This window comes from Bison bison, unplaced genomic scaffold, assembly GCF_000754665.1.
Source record: "Bison bison bison isolate TAMUID 2011002044 unplaced genomic scaffold, Bison_UMD1.0 scf7180017864503, whole genome shotgun sequence".
Taxonomy (NCBI): domain Eukaryota; kingdom Metazoa; phylum Chordata; class Mammalia; order Artiodactyla; family Bovidae; genus Bison; species Bison bison.
Genome location: NW_011495061.1, coordinates 6,665,961 through 6,690,316, shown reverse-complemented (window position 1 = coordinate 6,690,316; position 24,356 = coordinate 6,665,961). Strand labels below are relative to the sequence as shown.

Below are 24,356 nucleotides of genomic sequence, written 5' to 3'. Positions count from 1 at the left end.
ATACTGTCTTGATAACTGTGGCTTTGTAGTAGAGCCTGAAGTCAGGTAGGTTGATTCCTCCAGTTCCATTCTTCTTTCTCAAGATCGCTTTGGCTATTCGAGGTTTTTTGTATTTCCATACAAATTGTGAAATTATTTGTTCTAGCTCTGTGAAGAATACTGTTGGTAGCTTGATAGGGATTGCGTTGAATCTATAAATTGCTTTGGGTAGTATACTCATTTTCACTATATTGATTCTTGGTGGGAATGCAAACTAGTACAGCCACTATGGAGAACAGTGTGGAGATTCCTTAAAAAACTGAAAATAGAACTGCCTTATGATCCAGCAATCCCACTGCTGGGCATACACACTGAGGAAACCAGAAGGGAAAGAGACACGTGTACCCCAATGTTCATCGCAGCACTGTTTATAATAGCCAGGACATGGAAGCAACCTAGATGCCCATCAGCAGATGAATGGATAAGAAAGCAGTGGTACATATACACAATGGAGTATTACTCAGCCATTAAAAAGAATACATTTGAATCAGTTCTAATGAGGTGGATGAAACTGGAGCCTATTATACAGAGTGAAGTAAGCCAGAAGGAAAAACATAAATACAGGATACTAACGCATATATATGGAATTTAGAAAGATGGTAACAATAACCCGGTGTACGAGACAGCAAAAGAGACACTGATGTATAGAACAGTCTTATGGACTCTGTGGGAGAGGGAGAGGGTGGGAAGATTTGGGAGAATGACATTGAAACATGTAAAATATCATGTTGCCAGTCCAGGTTCGATGCACGATACTGGATGCTTGGGGCTAGTGCACTGGGACGACCCAGAGGGATGGTATGGGGAGGGAGGAGGGAGGAGGGTTCAGGATGGGGAACACATGTATACCTGTGGCGGATTCATATCGACATTTGGCAAAACTAATACAATTATGTAAAGTTTAAAAATAAAATAAAATTAGAAAAAAAAATAAAATAAAAATGTTTTTGGTATTAAAAAAATTAAAATAAAATTTAAAAAAAATAATAAATAAAAAAAGATTTTGATAACCAAATTCTACAATATGGTAAAGGATCATAGAACGTGATTGAGTAGGATATAGTCCTTGGGATGATTCAGTAAGCAAATTAATAAATTGTTCTCTTTGAAATGGTTAATTTTATGGTATGTGAATTTCATCTCAATGAAAATAATTTAATGCTGTGGAAATGCTCCATCCTAAGCGACAAAGCACAGCACAGCAAAGAAACAGGACACCTAAATGAAATCATTAAGCTTAGAATGAATCCTGATGGTAGGGGAAAAGTTCCAAAGAATAATTTTGTGTCAGAATGAAACAAAATGAGAATACATATGTAAGATTAGATTTAAAATATTCAGTTAGTCACTCAGTCGTGTCCGACTCTGTGACCCCATAGACTACAGCATGGACTGATTTCCTTTAGGATGGACTGGTAAGATCTCCTTGCAGTCCAAGGGACTCTCAAGAGTCTCCTCCAACACCACAGTTCAAAAGCATCAATTCTTCTGTGCTCAGCTTTCTTTATAGTCCAACTCTCACATCCGTGCATGACTACTGGAAAACCATAGCTTTGACTAGACAGACCTTTGTTGGCAAAGTACTGTCTCTGCTTTTTAATATGCTGTCTAAGTTGGTCATAGCTTTTCTTCCAAGTAGCAAGCATCTTTTAATTTCATGGCTGCAGTTACCCATCTGCAGTGATTTTGGATTAGACTTAAAATATTGCAACATGTTAAATTTGCTGAGGAGGATATCCATACTGTGGTTAAGGAAGATTTCATCTTTATTCTTAGGAAGAACATGCTGACATATTTACTGTACACATCATGAATGTCATGACATGACATTCATGATGTGTACAGTCACACGGGTCAGAAAATGTGTGTGTGGTTTTAGAAAGAGGCAGGGCATGCTTACACATAAAGTACAAATGTTAAAGCAAATGGAGCAAAATTCAACATTAGGTGAATCATTGTGAGGGATATTTGGGTGCTCTGTGCACTGTTCTTGCAGCTTTTTTTTAAGCTTTAATTATTTCCAAAGAAAAATATTTAATGTTATCTATTAGGTGGCTCAGTGTTAAAGAATCTGCATACCAGTGCAGGAGACACAAGAGACACCTGTTCAATCCCTGGGTTGCAAAGATCCCCTGCAGAAGGAAATGGCAACCTTCTCCAGTATTCTTGTTTGGGAAATTCCATGGACAGAGGAGCCTGGAGGGCTACAGTCCACAGGGTCACAAAGAGTCCAAAACGACTGAACAACTGAACACACACATGTTATTCAGTTTAATAAGTGTGGCATCATAAATATAGTTCAAACTTCTTGCATATGCCACCTCATCCCAGAGATAATACCATCCTTTATTTGGTTCTTTTTATTCCCGGATATATCTTTTGACAGTCTATGTTTGTATTGATATATACCTGAACGGTATATAGTAGCATTTTGTATGGTTTTAAGCAATATATAAATGCTATCATTCTATAGAATCACTTTGTACCATACTTTCCTCACTCAACATTATATTTGGGAGAGTTGTTTATGTTGATATATTAGCACTAGCTCTCTTATTTTCAGGTTGTAAAGGTATCCCCAAAGTCTTAGTGATGTTTTAATCTTAAAGTCACAGGTATAACTGTTATAGACCTACCCTCTACAAAAGCCATATCGCTTGAAAATATTTAAATTTCTTTAATATTTCATTTTATAAATTTTGAATAATAAAATTTTAGTTTTAGTTTTTTGTTTTAGTCAACATTTGCCATCTTCAGTCAGAAGTTTCAGTTCAGATCAGTCGCTCAGTCGTGTCCGACTCTTTGCGACCCCATGAATCGCAGCACACCAGGCCTCCTTGTCCATCACCAGCTCCCAGAGTTCACTCAGATTCACGTCCATCGAGTCAGTGACGCCATCCAGCCATCTCATCCTCTGTCGTCCCCTTCTCCTCCTGCCCCCAAACTCTCCCAGCATCAGAGTCTTTTCCAGTGAGTCAACTCGTCGCATGAGGCAGCCAAAGTACTGGAGTTTCAGCATCATTCCTTCCAAAGAAATCCCAGGGCTGATCTCCTTCAGAATGGACTGGTTGGATCTCCTTGCAGTCCAAGGGACTCTCAAGAGTCTTCTCCAACACCACACTTCAAAAGAATCAATTCTTTGGCGCTCAGCTTTCTTCACAGTCCAACTCTCACATCCATACATGACCACTGGAAAAACCATAGCCTTGACTAGATGGACCTTTGTTGGCAAAGTAATGTCTCTGCTTTTGAATATGCTATCTAGGTTGGTCATAACTTTCCTTCCAAGGAGTAAGCGTCTTTTAATTTCATGGCTGCAGTCACCATCTGCAGTGATTTTGGAGCCCCCAAAAATAAAGTCTGCCACTGTTTCCACTGTTTCCCCATCTATTTCCCATGAAGTGATGGGACCAGATGCCATGATCTCAGTTTTCTGAATGTTGAGCTTTAAGCCAACTTTTCCACTCTCCTCTTTCACCTTCATCAAGAGGCTTTTTAGTTCCTCTTCACTTTCTGCCATAAGGGTGGTGTCATCTGCATATCTGAGGTTATTCATATTTCTCCCAGCAATCTTGATTCCAGCTTGTTCTTCTTCCAGCCCAGCATTTCTCATGATGTACTCTGCATATAAGTTAAATAAGCAGGGTGAGACAATATACTCCTTTTCCTATTTGGAACCAGTCTGTTGTTCCATGTCCAGTTCTAACTGTTGCTTCCTGACCTGCATACAAATTTCTCAAGAGGCAGGTCAGATGGTCTGGTATTCCCATCTCTTTCAGAATTTTCCATAGTTTATTGTGATCCACACAGTCAAAGGCTTTGGCATAGTCAATAAAGAAGAAATAGATGTTTTTCTGGAACTCTCTTGCTTTTTCCATGATCCAGCGGATGTTGGCAATTTGGTCTCTGGTTCCTCTGCCTTTTCTAAAACCAGCTTGAACAACTGGAAGTTCACAGTTCATGTATTAACTTTTAGTAAATTAAACTAAAATTTTACTATAATTTATTATTCATTCTTATATTTGGGATGTATCCCCTTTTTTCATTGTTTAAATACTTCTGCAATGTTCCTTTTTGTACCTTATCTTCTTGGGTACACATATAGAAACACATGAAAGTTTCTATAATAAATAACTCAAAATGGAATTATTAGAATTACTGCATTTACTAGATACCAGGGTATGTGCATGTGCATCTTAACTTTATTTATATTCATCACAACAGTGTATATGATAATCCCTTTCCCTACCATCTTCATAAAAACTTAGAATTGTCAAACTCTAATTTTGGCTATTGTAGTAGGTTTAAAATCATACCTCCTGAATTTTTGAGTTTGAATTTTTCTGATTATTAAAAGTGTTGCAGCTTCTTTTCATGTTAATCAGCCATTTTGATTTCCTCTTATGTAAATTATAAATTCATATTATTCTCCTATGTTGCTTTTTCCTTGCTTGTAGAGGAGATTTTTTTTTAAATTATCAACTATATGCTATTTCCATGAATTAGAGAAAGGGTGATGTAAAAAGTTGGAAAAAAGATATACTAGGAAAATCTCAACAACAAAACTGGTTTGGTTATGTTAAAATCAGACAAATTAACTTTAAAAGGGAAAAAAGTTGTTAGAACAAGGCCAAGCATCTAAGATAGAAATTTATGTACAGACCTTGGAGATGAAGTTGAAAAGAAGGTAATAGTATATTTCCAATTAACTAATATAGTCAATGAGTGTACGCTGATTTGAAGAATAAGACAAACAAAACTGAAAGTTTGGGAAAACAAATACCCATAGGCTCTTTGGAATTCATAGTTTAACTAAATATTTTTCTTCAGAGATTTTTTTAAGTATTGGCTTTTTCATTCCATGTAATTCTAAGGCTATGTTTCTTGGCAGCACATAATAAAATTTAATGCATTTGGTAAGCATTTGCTCTTTGTGTTTTCAGGAATTCAGAATGTCCTCAGCCTCTTTTGTGCGGTCCTTACAGAAAATAAGGTTCTCTTCCACTCTGCAAGTTTCCAGAGACTTAGTGATGCTTGTAGAGCCCTGGAGTCATTAATGTTTCCTCTTAAATATAGGTGAGGGTTTTTATTTGGTGTTTTTATTTATTCCCAGATTATGCATTACTTATCAGTGATCAATCAAAACATCATTTCACAACAGTTTTGAACAACAAGAGCATATTTTACAAAGTTATGCTGTTATAAGAGTCATGATTCTGATAGAAATCTAGCCTGGAATTTGGAACTTTTCCAAGTTGCCTATTATTGAGTGTTGATTCCTTTCATGAAAAAGTAATCAATTTGAATAGCATTGTCAGCAACATTTAATTCCCTTTGAATATAGTTGGAGATAAAAGTCTTAAGATAGTACTGATTATTTAATATTAAGAAATTGTTAATTCAGGCAATTATAGTGGTATTATAGTTTTACTTTTAAAAGAGCCCTTACCTTTTTTAGATATATACTGAAGTATTTATGTATACCTGATATGGTATCTGGGATTTGCTCCAAATAATGTGGTAGGAAAAAGAACAAAAATGGGTAGAAATATATATGTGACCATGCATTGGTGATTGTCAAAGCTGATTAAATACGTGAGGCTTTATCTTTCTTTTTTCCCCTCTCTTTTGGGGGCAGAGAGGGATGTTATTTTTTTTTTGTAATACAAAGTATAAAGGAAAACAGTGATGACTGAGAGTGCTGTAAGTACAATATTTTATTCTGATTTTTTTTTATCAATTTGTTAGTCACAGTGACCTAGAAAAAATATAGTCTACAGATTTTATTAAAAATATTTTTTAACCTGTGTGCTTTTTTTAAACCTCCAGATAAGAGAGCATTCTAAACTTTAATTTTGTACCTTGCCATCCTTACCAAATATAAAAATCAAATAGAGAAAATGGAACTCAAATAATTGTTTTATATAGAGAAATATATTATCACCGGTATGTGGGTGGTGAGGGTATTCCATCAGGAAGTCAGTGTTACCAACTGATGTCAGATCTCTGTGTTAAGGAAAAATTCTTTCAAGCAAGTTTGAAAAACTTAAAGAGATCGCTTGCCTAGAGGGGTAAGGGATAAGAAAGCTGCCCTGCTTACTTCATATCTTCTTATATCAGATCATACATTTCACATGAAGAATTTTTGAAATCTTTTTTCTCCCAAGAATTTAATATTAACAACTCTGAGAATATTACTGATAATTTCTAAACACAGATAATCTGAAATTCACAAAGTATAAAAATGAAAGAAAGGTATGTTGTATTATGGAAGAACAAATATTCCTCATATGTATTTCTATTATTTCTAGTTACCCTTATATTCCTATTCTCCCGGCTCAGCTCCTGGAAGTTCTGAGTTCCCCGACGCCTTTCATTATTGGAGTACATTCTGTCTTTAAAACTGATGTTCATGAACTTGTAAGTATTCATCTTTAAATGGCTAGTTATTGAGGTCAGAGGTTTCTTACATTTCTTTGAGTCCTGCCTGCCTGCTAAGTCGCTTCAGTCGTGTCCAACTCTGTGCGACCCCATGAACTGTAGCTTGCTGGGTTCCTCTGTTTGTGGGATTCTCCAGGCAAGAATCCTGGAGTGAGTTGCCGTGACCTCAGTCCTATAGCACTTCAACTAATTACTATTTTCAAATCTGTTCCATTTCCAATAGAAAAGATTGGCTGGAAGCACAGCATCATTAAAAAACCTAAATACATTAATATTTCCTTACAGCAAGTAAAGGAGATTTATAAAATGAATTCACTAATCTTTTAAAATTTCCCTCTTTTGGCATATTAAGTTTATCTTTCTATATTCTTCATTTCGCATATGAGAAAGGAAGATAAAATTATCCATTTTTAGCCATCTATTTATGCTTTTATTATGAGTGCTTTAATTTATTCATCTTTTGAAATGAGGTCTGTGATAATGCTACCCACTCCAGTATTCTGGCCCGGAGAATTCCATGGACCGTATGGTCCATGGGTACACAGAGTCAGACACAACTGAGCTACTTTCACTTTTTCACTTGCAAAAAGCAAAAAGCATTTGCAAAAGAATGAAGGGTTTTGGAGGAATACAAGTTTATTGTGAGCTCCCCCCAACTTCTGCCCCCAGATTATTCTGTTCTTAATACTAAATGGAAATACTAAAGGAGAGAAAGTAATACTCTGTATTCAACCAGCTCTTATTCAACCAGTTTAATAAGTAAACTTATTAAAAATAAGTTTACTTCTCTGTAGTGTGCTTTAAGAAGGACTGTAACAAAATTGAACTTCATAGAAGGACATTTAGGATGTCAAGAGTTTAGAAACCATATTCTTTGAGGGCCTAAGAAAATTTTCACAGGTAATAACCTAATGTTATTTGATAGCTAAAGATATATATTTAAGTAGCTGTCTTAGAAAGAAGGGGTAGACGCTGAAATAGAATCAGTGGGTATAGTGGGATATAGAAACAATTTTCTGCTCAGTCTAAGAGTTTTCAAGTAAATAGAGCTGCCCGGTATAATGAATGTGTCTCCTTATGTGAAGAGTACTCTAAGTAGAGTGCAAAAACAGATTGCATTACAGTTTTCAGGGAGTTTAAGAAAAATTCTTCATTGAAAGGTTGGGTTATATGACATCTGTGATTCACAAATCCTAAAGAGTTTGTTATTCTAATTTTATTTTAGTTATAAATGCCAGTGAAGAGGTAAGCTCTGTAGGTACTTTTGTATAATTACAATTGTAATCAAATCATAATTGTCATTTAAACTGACAGAAGACCATCGCACATTGCAGTTATAAACAGGACCCTCATTCTTTTTTCTGACTTTACATATGGATATCTGGTTCCTTTTTAACTTTGATATCAACATACAAAAATACCTATAAATGCATAAACATTAAGTGAAACCTCATTAGTACTAATTAAAAACACACTCATCAGGTTTGTAGACAGTTTTTTTCCCAGTAAATAAAAACAGTCTGTGGAAGTTAGACAAACCAAATATTGACAAAAATGAATTTCTTAACTTTTCATTGAATAAATTAGAATTAATTTTAATCCTGTTAGCAACATAATACCTTCAATCATTTTGACTGGTTTCTCTATTACATTTTTCATGTTATTTTAAAATAGATTTTGTAAAATGCTAAAAATTAGTGATTTAGCTACCTAAACAGTACTGTTTTGATGTATACTAGTTGCTTTGCTTGTTAACTCTTATGATTACTATGTTATTTAGGATATGGCTGAACTGCTATAATAAAGCATACAAAATGCAATGGCTTAAACAAAATGGAATTTTATTTAACACTCATGCAGCAGTTTGTAGAAGTGTTCCATTATGTCAGACCAGTTTGTTCCATGAACTCATTCAAGAAAGGACCATGCTTGTTTGCTTCTTGTTTCTCCGCTAGAATCCACTTAGGCATTGTCATCCTCTGAATGTGTTCAAGATTGTGTTGTTAGTTCAGTTTCAGCGATGGTAAGAGGAAAGAAAGCATAGGAGGGCCTGATTGGACCTCTGTTTTGAATGCCTGAAAATGTGCACATCACTTTTCTCGCTCCATTAGCAGAAACTTGGTCATATGCCACATCTAATTTCAGAGGAAACTGGGAAATATACAGTAGCTGAAAATCAATCTAAAAAGACATTTTATTAATTATATATTCTTTTTATCTTCTTCAGTTAGATGTAATCATAGCTGACTTGGATGGAGGCACTATTAAAATTCCTGAATGTATTCACCTCTCTTCCCTTCCGGAACCACTTCTACAACAGACTCAAGCAGCTCTTTCTTTGGTATGATATATTCTTTCTTAATTTACTTAATTTCTTGAAGTATTTTTCTCTTGATTTAAATCTAAACTAAGGTAATTGGACATCATTCATTGACAGTGTAATTACTTAAAAACGAGAGTTATATGTTCTTAAAATATATAGATGTATTCTCATATAGTGTTGGAATAGGATAATTTACAAAATATTATCTAAAGAATATACTTTGAATCCTAAGTGAATATTTGTTCTAGGTATTAGAAACACACCTCTGAAAATAAGACCAGACTATGCCTCAAAATCCTTGATTCTCCTAACTTCCCTCATTATAAGCTAGCACCTGTGCCCTTTCCTTCACCTTTCTTAATGACATCTCACTTCTCTTTGGTAGATGTGCTTCTTGCAAAGCAGTGCGATAAGGACTGGCCAGTGTTTCCAGCTTACTACGAAAAGATGTAATTTATTGATAAATGTCTAGTATTCTGTGCATTGAAGCTGTAAGAAATCTTGTGATCTGAGTGCTTCTCATTGAAGCAAATTGATTTTTTGTCAACCTTTGTTTATTTTTAAAAGCACAAGGCACAGTATTGTATTTTACCGACATTTTAGTTGCCCACTTACCCATCATCAGAAATTTGAAACTTAGAAATTCTTCATTCCCTTTCAAGCTATTACTAAAATTAAGGCTTTCATATTCTTCTTGAATGGTATTCCAGTCTGAGCTGTTTAAAATCTTTTTCCCCCTTAAATAGGAACTTAGATAGGAACTCAGAAGTCTAGGATTACCAAGAGGGGTTTTATTTTCAGAAATTTCCAAATTTGTGTTGGTCCTTGTGTTGTTATAGTGGTATGTAGGATGGGAACTCTTAGAGAAGACTGACTTGTTCCCACTATAATTTGTAATCTGGAATACCAGGTGTGATAGAGTAAAAAGCATACTAGGTTAGAACTTAGGAGACCTAAATTCCAGTCAGCATCCTGCCACTGGGTATTTTTGAGCAAATCACATTCCATCCTCTGTTTCCTAGTCTTTATTAGTAGGATGAATGTTTTATACAAAGGATGACAAATACCTCTTTCCCAGAGTGAAGAATGGAGATGATTTGGGGTGGTATGTGGCAACTTTTAAATTTTAATAATTATGTATTTGCTATAATGTTTATTTTATTAAAAATAGCATACAAAACCTGTGATTTCACAGATGATATCATCTAAGAAAATTTACTAGATTTAAAGAGATGAGTTGATTTAAAGACATTTCAAAGAAAAATATTAGCTGAACAATTGCACCGGCAGTATATGGATATAGCAAAAGCTAAGACCGTAGTATTTGAGTGACTGAAAAAGTTTTATGTTTCTAGAAATATTAAATAAGTTTAAAAATATTAATGTACATTTACTTAATGATAGTTTTACTTATTCAGGGATTAAGTACCAAAATTAACAAAGGTTAAGATTTTAGTTCTTGTCAGTGGCTTTTGGTAGAGGTTTTGCTGCACCCTGTTAAACCTTAACCTTCAACACTTGTGCCACCAAACTTGACAATGAGTAAAATTCAGAGTTGGTGGAACTGAGTATGTCTATTTATGCAGTTTTCAAACACTTTGTTGGATCATATACTACAGTGTACATAAGTGTATAAGACTAAAAAGATATCATATTTGATGGACTGTGTGGGAGATTTGACATACAAGTATGTCAGCTTCATTTGGTCAGTAAATAATTATAATCTGATGGTTACACAGTGTAATAATCAGGGACATTTTTATAGACATGAAGATGTTATTATACTGTGATAATGATTTGATGACTAGATTATAAATATTATTGATATTTTGGTGTCTTTCATAAGTATTGTTTTGAGCTTTTTGGTCTATAATACCAAATCTTCAGTATTTGAAAGTGATTCTGCAAAGACAAAAATTTGCTGCTTACGGATGCAGAATTATTTTCCCTGTGTAAGCCCTGCATGGATGTGTCTTTCCCACGTGCCCCCTCAGCCTGCCTGCCTTTAAAGCCTAACACAAATGTTGCCTTCTTTTTTTGACTTTCTCTAGGTTGAATTAATTATACTTTATATTCACATATTATTATTTTATGTATTTATAATACTTGTCACATTGTGTTATACTGTCACCCCTCTGGACTGGGAGGTTCACAAACTTATTCTGTTTCTTCTCAGTATTTTAATTAATTAATTTTTAATTATATTTAAAAAACATAAAAATAAATGCTTTAGATTTTCAACTGTATAGATAAATAGCTCTGCCCTAGACCATTCTCTCTCAGAGGTGACTACTATTTTATATTTTAGTGTGTATTTCAGAACTTTACATTTTCATTTATATGTTTATCATATAAATGAAATATATGTATATGATATATACTACTATATATAGTAGTAGCTTGGTATTTGGCTGGTAATACTGGTAGCTCGGTATTCAGCTTCCCTGTCAGCTCAGCTGGTGAAGAATCTGCCTGCAATGCAGGAGACCCCAGTTTGATTCTCAGGTCAGGAAGATCCCCTGGAGGAGGGATAGGCTACCCACTCCAGTATTCTTGGGCTTCCCTTGGTGGCTCAGCTGGTAAAGAATCCACCTGCAATGTGGGAGACCTGGGTTCAATCCCTGGGTTGGGAAGATCCCCTGGAGAAGGGATCGGCTATATTCAAATAAATGAAACCAAACTATGTGTGTTTCCCTGTAATGGGTATTTTAATTGAATATTTTTTTCTTGAACATCTTTTCGCATAGTACATGCAGAGCTGCCTCAGCTAATGTATTTCATGGAGGGAATGAATATATTGTAATTCACATACTGAGACTGTTTCATCTTAATGCCACCAGTAGATCAAATAATAGGTTTTATTGGTATTTTACATAACAGAGCTTCTTTGCTTTAGATTCTACATCCAGATTTGGAAGTAGCAGATCATGCTTTTCCCCCTCCACGAACAGCTTTATCCCACTCAAAAATGCTGGTAAGAAGTTTAATATTTAAGATTGATGTTTTTAAAAAGAGTTTCTTTTCTTTGTATATTTTTCAAAGAAGCTGAGTATAGTGAGAGTTAGATGGACAGCCTAGTAAATGTGTGCCAAATTAGAAATTAGGAGAATTGCCACTGATTGACCTTGTGACCTCCTGAAGGGGAAGCCACAGGCAGTACATTGATTGGGAGAGGAGTAGGCTAAGACTGTTTCTCTGAGGAAGCATGACTAAGTATGGGACAAAAAAATCAGAACTTAGATTAGAGCCTGAAAAGTTGTGCCAAGCATCAAATCGAAAGGGTCAGGCAAGGATAAAAAAGAGAAGTTTATAAAAAATGGAAACAGAGGTCGTTGGTCACAGGAGAAAATCAAGTTTGAGTGAGTGGATAAATGTAGCTCCAATTGAAAGTCATAAAAGAGTGACTATACAGCAGAGACCCCTTTTTTATTTTGATCAGTGCATTTCTTAGTGATGAACTTTGCGGCCAGTATGGAAAGTTATAGAACTGCATACCTTTGATGAGTTATGAAGCATTTTCAATTATTTCTTCATCTATTAAATAAGGGATTGACTAAATCTGAGAGTTTCCTTAGAGTTCTAAAACTATGATTTTTTTAAAATCTGAATTATCAAAACAGACTTTTAAGTTATATTTTATATTAATGTAAGAATAGATTTTTAGAACTAGTATAAACTTTGGAATAATATCATAAGCTTTTAAAATAGTCTTGAGTTTTTTCTTTTGTATTGTAACAGTAATTCTTTTGATGGAGATAAAAATCAAATGTCTTGGGAAATATGCCCTTCTCTAACATGGTGAAAGCAGAGCCTCTCTGATTTATGTTTTTTTCTGAGAGGAAAATTGGATGTACTAGAGGAAAGTTTTACTAGGTTCAGTTTTTAAAGGAACTATTTAATGGCCTACACTGTCCAACCATGGCACAGACTAGATGCCCACTACTTAGTTCTGCTACAAATGAGACTTCTGCATAGGAAGCACAGATTTATTAAATAATCTCTTAGGTTCTTTACAACTTTCTAATTTGTGATTTTTCTTTTCTTTTTTAAGAAATTCAGTTATCTAACATGTTTCTTCTTATATTTTCAGGATAAGGAAGTGCGTGCAGTTTTTCTTAGATTATTTGCACAACTTTTCCAAGGATATAGATCATGCTTACAGCTTATAAGAATTCACGCAGAACCAGTAATACATTTTCACAAGGTAAGATCTAATACCATACTGTATCTGTCCAAAATGTAAACTCTAATTTAATTAAAAGAACTTGGCAGTCTTTTTCTAGCCATGTATTTTGAGTTTAATCTATCACATTTGTTTATTTAATATCTCTGCTTTGTGTGGCTAGTTGATAATTTTTTTCTTTTTTAATTATTTTTCTTGGAATGTAGTTGATTTACAGTGTTGTGTTGGTGTCAGGTGTCTGATAATTTTTAATAATACTGTGGAACTGATATATTTTCCTTTAGAATATGTTAACTTTAAATTGATTTTTTTTTAAATTGAGGTTATTTCTGATTTCCACTCCTGCTTTACAGACAGGTTCATTTTTATTCAATACATGTAGTATTTCAGGTATCAAAGCCCTTCTAGAGAGAAATGTATTTTATGACAACATACTTATGTATGAAGACGTTTATTCAGGCTTTGATCTTTCTAGTATGTTTCTGTTTTGACCATTCATTCATCCATTGCTAAGTGATAAGTTATTCATTTCACATTGTTTTTCTTTACAGACAGCTTTCTTGGGACAGCGTGGTCTAGTTGAGAATGATTTCCTCACTAAAGTTCTCAATGGAATGGCATTTGCAGGTTTTGTTTCAGAAAGAGGTCCTCCCTATAGATCCTGTGATCTCTTTGATGAGGTATACTTATTATCAAATGAATTCATTATTTACAGGCAAAATTAGTAGCTAAAAGTAGAGAAGCAGTGTTTTAAACATTTAATTAAGATAAAAAAATATCTATTGTATGTATCAGATCTTGGTGTTTATAATGTGGATTAGAAAAAAATATAATTATAGGATGTCTCAGAAGTAAAATACATAGAAATTTTGAACAACTGAATACTTTTTTGGCTTGTGGGATCTTAGTTCCCCAACCAGGGATCAAACCTGTACCCCCTGTGTTGGAAGCTCAGAGGCCTAACTATTGGACCACCAGGAAATTTCCTTGAATAATTGAATTTTAAATAGTTGATTAAAATCTTTTTGAAAAATTGACAGTGATTGTATAAGTAGAACTTACCAGTTTTATAGAGAGAAAGGTCTAAGTTTAATGTATAAATATGTTATTTCAAACTGTTATTACATTAAATCTGTGTCCTAGAGCCGTAGTTTAACTAAGCCATTCTTTTTTATTTATTTATTTATTTTTTGGTTATCTTTATTTTAATCAAAGCTTGGAAAATAAAGTAAGGAGGCCACAATTTCAGTTTCTCCATAAAAGAACCACAAATCAGGGTGTTTTCTTAAGTACTAATCCTTGGAAAATATAGCAAATTTCAAGTAAGAATTAGCACCTTCTTTGCATTTAGCTAAGCCATTCTTAACTAATGCTGATTTTTTTCTGGCATTTGTGTAGCTTCTTTGAAAGTGAAAGTTGCTAAGTGGTGTCCAACTCTTTGTGACCCCATCAATTATACAGTCCATGGAATTCTCCAGACCAGAATACTGGAGCCCTTCCCTTCAAGAATCCCATGGAGGGAGGAGCCTGGTAGGCTATAGTCCATGGGGTCGCAAGGAGTCGGACATGATTGAGCGACTTCACTTTCACTTGGGCTTCCCTGGTGGCTCAGAGTTTAAAGCATCTGCCTGCAATGCGGGAGACCTAGGTTCAATCCCTGGGTTGGGAAGATCCCCTGGAGAAGGAAATGGCAACCCACTCCAGTATTCTTGCCTGGAGAATCCCATGGACTGAGGAGCCTGGTGGGCTACAGTCCACAGGGTCGCAAAGAGTCCTGAGCGACTTCACTTTCACTTTCCCTTCTCCAAGGGATCTTCCCAACCCAGAGCTCGTATTTCCTTTAGGAGATATTAAATATATGAAAGGCAGATTTAGTCTCTATGTTCAAGGAATTAGTCTTTTGTTCCAGGAATTGGCCATATAAAGGAAAAGTTTGAGCAGATGCAACTCAAAATAAGGATGCTATTTTGTGTTACTTTTGATTTTTCTTATTGTGATGCATCTTTCCATTTATCATTAACTATGTTCATAGAAGCCCATTCTGATAGATAGAACAATGACTCTTACTCCCATTTAAACTTCTGGAAGAGCATTATGTTAGAACCAAGAAATGTAGAAGTTCTCAGAAGTCTGTAAAAGAAGACCACTCCTAGTACCTAGAGTAATGGAGAATAGTAACAGTGACCCTATTACGCTGCTGGTTGTTGTTGTCGTTCAGTCACTGTGTCCGACTCTTTGAAACCCCATGGACTACAGCACACCAGGCACCTTTTTCCTCCACTATCTCCCAGAGTTTGCTCAAGTTCATATCCATTGAGTTGGTGATGCTATCTAACCATCTCATCCTCTGCTGCCCCGTTCTTCTTTTGCCTTCAGTCTTTCCCAGCATCAGGGTCTTTTCCAGTGAGTTGGCTCTTCAAGTGATGTGGCCAAAGTATTGGAGCTTCAGCCTCAGCAACAGTCCTTCCAATGCATATTCAGGGTTGATTTCATTTGGAATTGACTGGTTTGATCTCCTTGCAGTCCAAGGAACTCTCACGAGTTCTCCAACACCATAGTTAAAAAGCATCAGTTCTCCGGTGCTTAGCCTTCTTTACTCAGACGGTAAAGCGTCTGCCTGCAATGCGGGAGACCTGGGTTCAATCCCTGGGTTGGGAAGATCCTCTGGAGAAGGAAATGACCGCCCACTCCAGTATTCTTGCCTGGAAAATTCCACGGACTAAGGAGCCTGGTAGGCTATAGTCGGGGTCTCAAAGAGTCGGACACGACTGAGTGACTTCACTTTCACTTTAGCCTTCTTTATGGTCCAACTCTCGCATCTATATGTGACTACTGGAAAACCCGTAGCTTTGACTATATGGACTTTTGTTGCTACTGGTGGTTTTATTTCATACAGGTTTTATTTCATAACCTTTGTTTAGAGAAGGGTCTTTTATTCTCTGTAAAGATAGTTAAGTAAAGTCAGAATAAAAGAAAAGGTACATGTTTTAGTTCTGAGTATGGAGATCTATACCAAATGCTTTACTTAATAATAATACAAAACATGTGAAGATCTCGGAGAGAGTGCCCTGAGGTGGACAGTTTTTTCTGGTCACTTATTGATCTCTGATTCTCTAATATGATTGATCATTGATTACCTAATACTAACATATATCACCCTTTAGATCTTGAACTAAGTAACTGATATATAATGATTTATGTGGATGAATTAGGTGCTCCCCAAGGTCCTTTCTAGCACCTACATTTTATTAGTCTCAAGCATTTGAAATAGTAACTTGGGTTTATGTACCCTTTTTCTTTCTATACAAATTCTTTTAGTGATACTTTCTCTCAGCTTCATTACAACTAATAAGTCAGATCGATTACTTCCAGAAAACTTGCTTGCCAGCTTGCCACAGACTCTATTTTTATAAGTGCTTCCCTTGCCCTTATAAAGAGAGAAAGTGCTCTCTTTCTCCTTTTCTGTCCATTTTTCATACTCTGCTCATATCTCACCACCTCCTACAGACTTTCCCCAAGTAGATGACTCTGAAAGCCACCAGTCAGCATTAAGCTGTATTTTATGTCTCTAACTTTATATGACAACTTATCTTTTATTATGTACATTTATATACACAACACACACACAGAAGTCGCTCAGTCATGTCTGACTCTTTGCGACCCATGGATTGTAGCCCACCAGGCTCCTCGGTCCATGGGATTTTCCAGGCATGAATACTGGAGTGGGTTGCCGTTTCCTTCTCCAGGGGATCTTCCTGACCCAGGGATCGAACCCAGGTCTCCCGCATTGCAGGCAGACGCTTTACCGTCTGAGCTACCAGAGAAGTCCATATACACAACAGATACGTATATATATATTCTTCACATTGAAAACAATAATACTGCAAGGACCTGTCCAAGATTCCTAGTAGACTAATTCCTGTTAGTCTCCCCTTAGTGTTCATCTACTTCTTTGTTCAGTCTACAGTGATGATTTTTAATGTCTTATTAATGTTATTACTTGAAAGCCAGTTACTCCTATATATACTTCTGTCAAGGGCCTAAAAGAAATGAGACCTCAGACCTAAGTAATTTCTTCTTCTATTCTCTTCGGCCACTTAATTGGCTTGCAGGGGAATGTGCTTTTAGGAAAATTGCATTTGCTCTTGCCTTGTTTTCATTTGGCTGAGGGCAGCCTGCCACACACAAGGCTTATGGAACTTTGAGCAGTTTTGAGCACTGTCTGTTGTCTTATCCACAGACAGCCATCAAATAGACCTGTTAGAAGGAAAGAAGCATTTGACTTTCTTTGGATATCCTTCTGAATGCTGGCCTACAATAGCTGGAGTCATAGTTTTATATGTCTGTCTGCTCCCGTGAATCTATTAGTTGCTAGAATGAAAATCCCTATATTATACCCTTTAAAAAAAATCCATCTATTTACTTCTTCCTCCTACCTCATTTTTTCCTGTCAATACTCTTTGCTCCACTCCAGGTGTACACACTAACATGGTTCTTCCAGTAAATCAGTTGGTAAGGAAATGGATCAGATGTTCTATAATTTGAGAACTAGAAGGAGCCTTAAGGTCATCTTGTTCTTAATCTTATTTTAGAGATGAAAAAACTGCATTTCAGGAGTCTCAGTGACTTGTTTCAAATCACGCTGTTAGCAGAACTAGGACTAGAGTGACCCAACTTGAACATTTACTTCATATTTTGTGAGTTAGGGAAATGTTTGGAGACTTTCTGACTGTCTGAAATTCTCTGAGTGAGAGAATTCTCTGAGTGAGGCCTGCAGAATGAGAGAATCTCATTGAGTTCCAAAAATAATGACTTTCCCAAGAAAAAACAGGACCTGAATCATCAGAGAGAGAGACCACCAGAACATTCAAGGACTTGATTAACTCTAGAATAGAAGTGAAACCCAGTAAAAATATAAAATACTTTGTTTTAATAATAATATACATATTGTATGCTTTTTAGTTTGCAAATTGTGTGAAATTATCACATGGTTTGCTAATTCAGCATATTTTACAGTTGATACTTTATCATTTGATTCTTTTTCCAAGGTGGTAGCTTTTGAAGTAGAGCGAATTAAAGTTGAAGAAAATAACCCAATGAAGATGATAAAGCATGTCAGAGAACTTGCTGAGCAACTATTTAAAAATGTACGTAAGTATATTTATTTAGTCATTAATTTTAAAAGTATTAATAAAGTATTTTCTTTGAAAAATTCAAAAGCTTCATATTCCTAGTGATGATCTTTTTTGATCTGATTTAAAACCCTTGAGACTATGAGTTCCAAAATATTAAAGTTGGTACTGTGCATCAAAATAGACCTCATTTTTCAAAGTGATTTTCCTGTCAATTGATACATTATGAAAACATATTAGTCCCAGTTTTCCAGTTTATCATTTGCCTTCATTGTGATTTTCATTTGGATCTCTGTCTTCTTAAGAGCATATTGAATATTTTTGAGATGTAACAATTAGACTCATGGAGACCACAACTACCTGGGACAGATTTGACCGATGTATTCTGCTTTAGCTTGGTACAGTGACTGTCCACTGTATCGTGAAAAACTTCGAGGTGCATTGCTTTGAATATACAGGAATGAAAAGCTTAAAGAAAGAAAACTGTCAGGTGCCATACAAACTCAAGGGTGAAAGTATTCCCTGATAAAGAAACGCAGTAAGTTAAAGACTGGAATGTGTTAAAGTCTGTATTTGGATACCAGGAGAGAAGAGAAGATGCACACAGAAAAGTGGATACTGGCTAATGTGGATACTGGCTTATTTCTCCTGCATGCGAAGATTTTCAGGGTTGAATCTTTTTACTAAAAAAAGGAAAATAAATGAGAAGTATTGTCTTCCAGTGTAAAGTTGAGGGGAGATGTATCTTAAAGAAAATATAGTTAAGAAGGATTTGGGATCAGTATCCTAATATTGCTTCAGTTCATTTCAGTCGCTCAGTCATGTCCGACTCTTTGTGACCCCATGAACTGCAGCACGCCAGGCCTCCCTGTCCATCACCAACTCCCAGAGTCCATCCAAACCCATGTCCGTTGAGTCGGTGATGCTATCCAACCATCTCATCCTCTGTTGTCCCCTTCTCCTCCTGCCCTCAATCTTTCCCAGCATCAGGGTCTTTTCAAGTGAGTCAGCTCTTCGCATCAGGTGACCAAAGTATTGGAGTTCCAGCTTCAACATCAGTCCTTCCAATGAACACCCAGGATTCATCTCCTTTAGGATGGACTGGTTGAATCTCCTTTGCAGTCCAAGGGACTCTCAAGAGTCTTCTCCAGCACCACAGTTTCAAAGCATCAATTCTTTAGCACTCAGATTTCTTTATAGTCCAACTCTCACTTCCGTACGTGACCTCTGGAAAAACCATAACCTTGACTAGATGGCCCTTTTTTGGCAAAGTAATGTCTCTGCTTTTTAATATGCTTTCTAGGTTGGTCATAACTTTCCTTCCAAGGAGTAAGCATCTTTTAATTTCCTGGCTGCAACCACCATCTGCAGTGATTTTGGAGCCCAGAAAAATAAAGTTAGCCACTGTTTCCACTGTTTCCCCATCTATTTGCCAGTGATGGGACCGGATGCCATGATCTTAGTTTTCTGAATGTTGAGCTTTAAGCCAGCCTTTTCACTCTCCTCTTTCACTTTCATCAAGAGGCTCTTTAGTTCTCTGCATATCTGAGGTTATTGATATTTCTCCCGGCAATCTTGATTCCAGCTTGTGCTTCTTCCAGCCCAGCGTTTCTCATGATGTACTCTGCATATAAGTTAAATAAGCAGGGTGACAGTATACAGCCTTGATGTATTCCTTTTCCTATTTGGAACCAGTCTGTTCCATGTCCAGTTCTAACTGTTGCTTCCTGACCTGCATATAGGTTTCTCAAGAAGCAGGTCAGGTAGTGTGGTAGTCCCATCTCTTTCAGAATTTTCCACAGTTTATTGTGATCCACACAGTCAAAGGCTTTGGCATAGTCAATAAAGCAGAAATAGATGTTTTTCTGGAACTCTCTTGCTTTTTCAGTGATCCAGTGGATGTTGACGATTTGATCTCTGGTTCCTCTGCCTTTTCTAAAACCAGTTTGAACATCTGAAAGTTCACAGTTCACATACTGCTGAAGCCTGGCTTGGAGAATTTTAAGCATTACTTTACTAGCGTGTGGTATTGCTTAATTAACTTCATATTTGAATAGGTGGGTCTTTTTGGATGTTGGGTCATTAATCAGTGGGTTGTAACATCCTTTCGAAATCTAAGAACCAGTTGGATAAAAGCAGGATACTAAACTGTGTTTCTCTGTTTCATGATTATTCAATTATTTATAAATTTTATTTCTGAAGTTATTTTAAAACTTATCCCTTGGACTGATATCCTAAATTTCACATTTATAATTGTGTCCAATATGATAAAATTGTGTCCAATATGTTTCTTGTTCAATATGCTAAAACTTAAAAAAGAGTTCTATCAGAAGGAAAACTTGTGTTCTGTGCTTGGCTTTACCATTTATGGTGACTGTATAGAACTAATGTGTAGGGTGCTCATGTGAGAAAATTCTGTTGACCTATTGTAATAAGAATAAATACTGAGTGTTTAGCACAACGTGCCAGGCATGGGATTAAGCACTTTACATACATTATCTCTAATCTTTACAATGTAAGATAGGTGTCATTATCCCCATTTTACTGGGAATAATTGATTCATGATCCTGTGGTTATTAAATGGTTATTAAGTGATTGAATCCAGATTTTTTAAATTCAGGAATTTTCATCTCTACAATACCTAAGACTATGTTCTTTCACTCCCACTAGGCTGACTTATCTCCAGTTGGACAAGTAGTGGTACTTCCAATGGTTGACTGTATACTTTTTTCTTTATAAAGCCCTTTAATGTATTTTCTCATTTCGTCTTGTAAATAGCCCTTTGAGATAGATAGGGCAGATGTCGGTATGTTAGGAAATTGAAGATTAGAAAGTTTTTTTCTTTGCTCACTAGGAGTGATTTATTTATGGATTTCAGAGAATAGCAAAACATTAAATGGGAAACAATGTTTGAGACTCTGGGACTGATCTCTTTAATAACTGAATGTTTATTTCTTAAGTTTTTACAAGATTATTCCAGAACTGCAAAATTCTATAGCCAGTAAGTGACCAGAGCTCTGTTCCGACACAGGTTTGTCTCTATCACAGGACTGAGTATGCGTTGTATGGAAGGGCATGTGCCAAGCCATTATAATGCAAAAACAAAGTCACTTAAATATATAATGATAATGTAAATTTAATCTATAACTTAATGATACCTAATTACACTAAAATGAAAGTGAAGTCGCTCAGTCGTGCCCGACTCTTTGCAACCCCATGGATAGTAGCCTGCACCACGTTCCTCCATCCATGGGATTTTCAAGGCAAGAGTACTGGAGTGGGTTACCACTTCCTTCTCCAGGGAATCTTCCCAACCCAGGGATCGAACCCAGATCTCTCACATTGTAGACAGATGCTTTACCGTCTGAGCCACCAGGGAAGTCCAACTTAAACTAAACCAACACAAAACTGAAAACTGAAGTGAAATAAGTATCTAGCAATTACACATTCTCGAGAGTGGATGTAAAACACAAACAGCTTGCATCTTATCGGACACTAGTAAGGCGATCATCATGAGGGATTGTATTATTGGGTAAGATATGGATATCGCTCTTCAGATGTTCTCTCATTTCTTGAGACCTTATTGAGCTTTTCCCCCTCCACAGTCTAATTCTGTACCATTTAATTTAATCAAATCTACTCATTCAGTATGTATATTAGGCACGTACTAGTTCCAGGCATTTTCTAGGTACAAGATTCCACTAATATCCTTGAGAAGAGGATACACGTATATGATGAATGAGTATTTGAGAATATCCCAGTGGACTGTCAGCAGACTTTATGAGATTCCTTTTAGTTCTGTGATTCTAAAGTTCTTGATGGTCCTAACATTCCTAAAATAAATATTTAAAGTTAAAAAGCAGTCAGGATGGTAAAGTTACTTTCTTGGGTTGTACAGGAAGCTGAGGGGAGGGAGGAAGGATGGTCTCAGTGCAAGGAAAATAATCCAGATGGTTCTATTTTTAACTAGTCATTTTTTTTTTAATCATCACACTTCTAAAATTCCCTTTTGGTAAGCAAAAGCCAACCATATAATTTGACTGTTTCCTTAGTTTTGGGTTAGAATTGAAACCTGGTTATTCCACTCAGTTGTTTGTAAATACTTGATTGCACTGAAGTCTGGTATGTGTATCTAGCCTCTCTGTTTTACTTCCCTTTGAAGTACCTCAGATACGAACCTTAATTGTTCACTTTCTTATCACCACTCCTTTATTGTGCTATTCAGAGAGCAGGAATGTGAGTAGATGTGAGAGGGATGAATTGCTGGATTTAGCTGCTCTTTTAACTTTCTGGAGCTTCTTAAATAAAAGTTTCTGGTGAGTTTGGGAGGGGAAAGGGGAGGTGGAATGAAGAAGGAAAACAAATAAATCCATTAGAGACAAATGTGTAAGTGTTGGCAAAGTTATACCATGAACATTTTCATTGGCCATATATTGGTAGAGTTTTTCTTTCCATGCCCAGTTGATAATACTATGACTGCCTATTTTGGTTTTCAGAATCTTTGATGTCTGCATATTTGTCATCTTTGATGACAGCATATTTAACTCCTGCACTGCTCTTTCTCTATGAGTCTTAGTATACATTTATAATAATCAACTAGCTGAATGCAAAATGAGAGTATTAAAATAATCCAGAACAAGCACTTTATCAGCATCCATTCTGAGGCATCAAGCAATCATTTGGACATGTGTTTTGCTGTTTTACACAGTGCAGTTTTTCTATTTGTTTTGCACCTGTGGTAGTACATAATCATTTGCTAGATTGTGTCATTTGTCTGTTTTCTTAAAAATTAAAGGAAAAATGAGAGGACTTGGACTTTCTTATAATATGAGATTTCTATTTGTGTTTAATAGGTATTTCATTGCCCAGCATTGAAACAGATAGGTTTGAAAATTCTAATGAGAAAAGAAAGCCCAAATGCAGGAATAGCCATTCTAAATCGATTAGGTCTGTTTCCTTTACATTTCTGCAGAAAGTTAATTTTACTACTAGGCACATTTGATCTAAACGGATGATATTTGTACTCTTTGGCAACTGTGAATAAAGGGATTTCTTATTGTTGTTTTTATAGGAAAGAAGTAAAATATTGCAATCATCAAAGTTAAAACATAAACACTTAGATTGTTATGATAAAATGAGGCCCTCAACCCAGAGCATAAAAATCAAATTCCTTCTTCCATCCTATTTGTTTGTTCATTTTTAAGTCAGATCTACTATGATATAATTTACCTATAGTAAAATTTACCATTTTTAATGTACAATTAAGTAGATTGTGACAAATGAATCTAGTTATGCAATCACCACAACACTAAGGGCATCGAACATTTCTATCTTCCCCCAGATTTTGTTACTACTCCGATACAGTCACATCCTTCTCTCACTTCAGACTCTTGACAGCTGATCTGTTTTCTGTCTTTGTAGTTAGTTTTTGCCTTTTTCATAGTATCCTTATGTAGATTTTTGAGTTTGGTTTCTCTTTGCATAAGGCATTTCACACTCATTCCTGTCACTGCATGAATCAGTCCCTTTTATTGTTGAGCACTACTCCATTTTATGGCTAATCAGAGTTTTATTTATCTGTTAAGCAAATGAAGGAAAATTTTGGCAGTTGTGAGTAAAACCACACTAAACATGTTCAAAGATTTTTGTTGTTCAATCACTAAGCCATGTCCAGCTATTTGCAACCCCATGGACTGTAGCATGCCAGGCTTTCCTGTCCTTCATTATCTCCCAGAGTTTGCTCAAACTCATGTCCGTTGAGTCGGTGATGCCATCCAACCATCTCATCTTCTGTCACCCCCTTCTCCTCCTACCCTCCATCTTTCCCAGCATCAGGGTCTTTATCAGTCAGTCAGCTCTTCGCATCAGGTGGCCAAAGTATTGGACTCCAAATTATTGGAGCTTCAGCATCAGTCCTTCCAATGAATATTCAGAGTTGATTTCCTTTAGGATTGACTGGTTTGATCTCCTTGCTGTCCAAGGAACTCTCAAGAGTCTTCTCCAGAACCATAATTGAAAAGCATCAATTCTTTGTTTATCCTTCTTTATGGTACAACTTTCACATCTATACATGACTACTGGAAAAATCTTGCCCTTGACTCTCAGACTATTGTTAGCAAAGTGATGTCTTTGCTTTTTAATATGCTGTCTAGCTTGTCATAGCTTTTCATCCAAGGAGCAGGCGTATTTTAATTTCATGGCTGAAGTCACCATCTGCAGTGATTCTGGAGCCCAAGCA

General features: G+C 36.0%; 1 protein-coding gene across 1 annotated transcript in view; it reads left to right on the top strand.

Annotated features, from left to right (window-relative positions):
* SBF2 (SET binding factor 2) overlaps positions 1-24,356 on the top strand; it is a 502,701-nt gene that overhangs the window by 264,196 nt on the left and 214,149 nt on the right. The window contains exons 7-13 of the mRNA XM_010829324.1: positions 4,983-5,115; positions 6,351-6,459; positions 8,708-8,821; positions 11,700-11,777; positions 12,894-13,007; positions 13,538-13,666; positions 18,035-18,133. Coding sequence (XP_010827626.1) covers positions 4,983-5,115; positions 6,351-6,459; positions 8,708-8,821; positions 11,700-11,777; positions 12,894-13,007; positions 13,538-13,666; positions 18,035-18,133 — 776 coding nt within the window. The remainder of the gene's footprint in view (positions 1-4,982; positions 5,116-6,350; positions 6,460-8,707; positions 8,822-11,699; positions 11,778-12,893; positions 13,008-13,537; positions 13,667-18,034; positions 18,134-24,356) is intronic.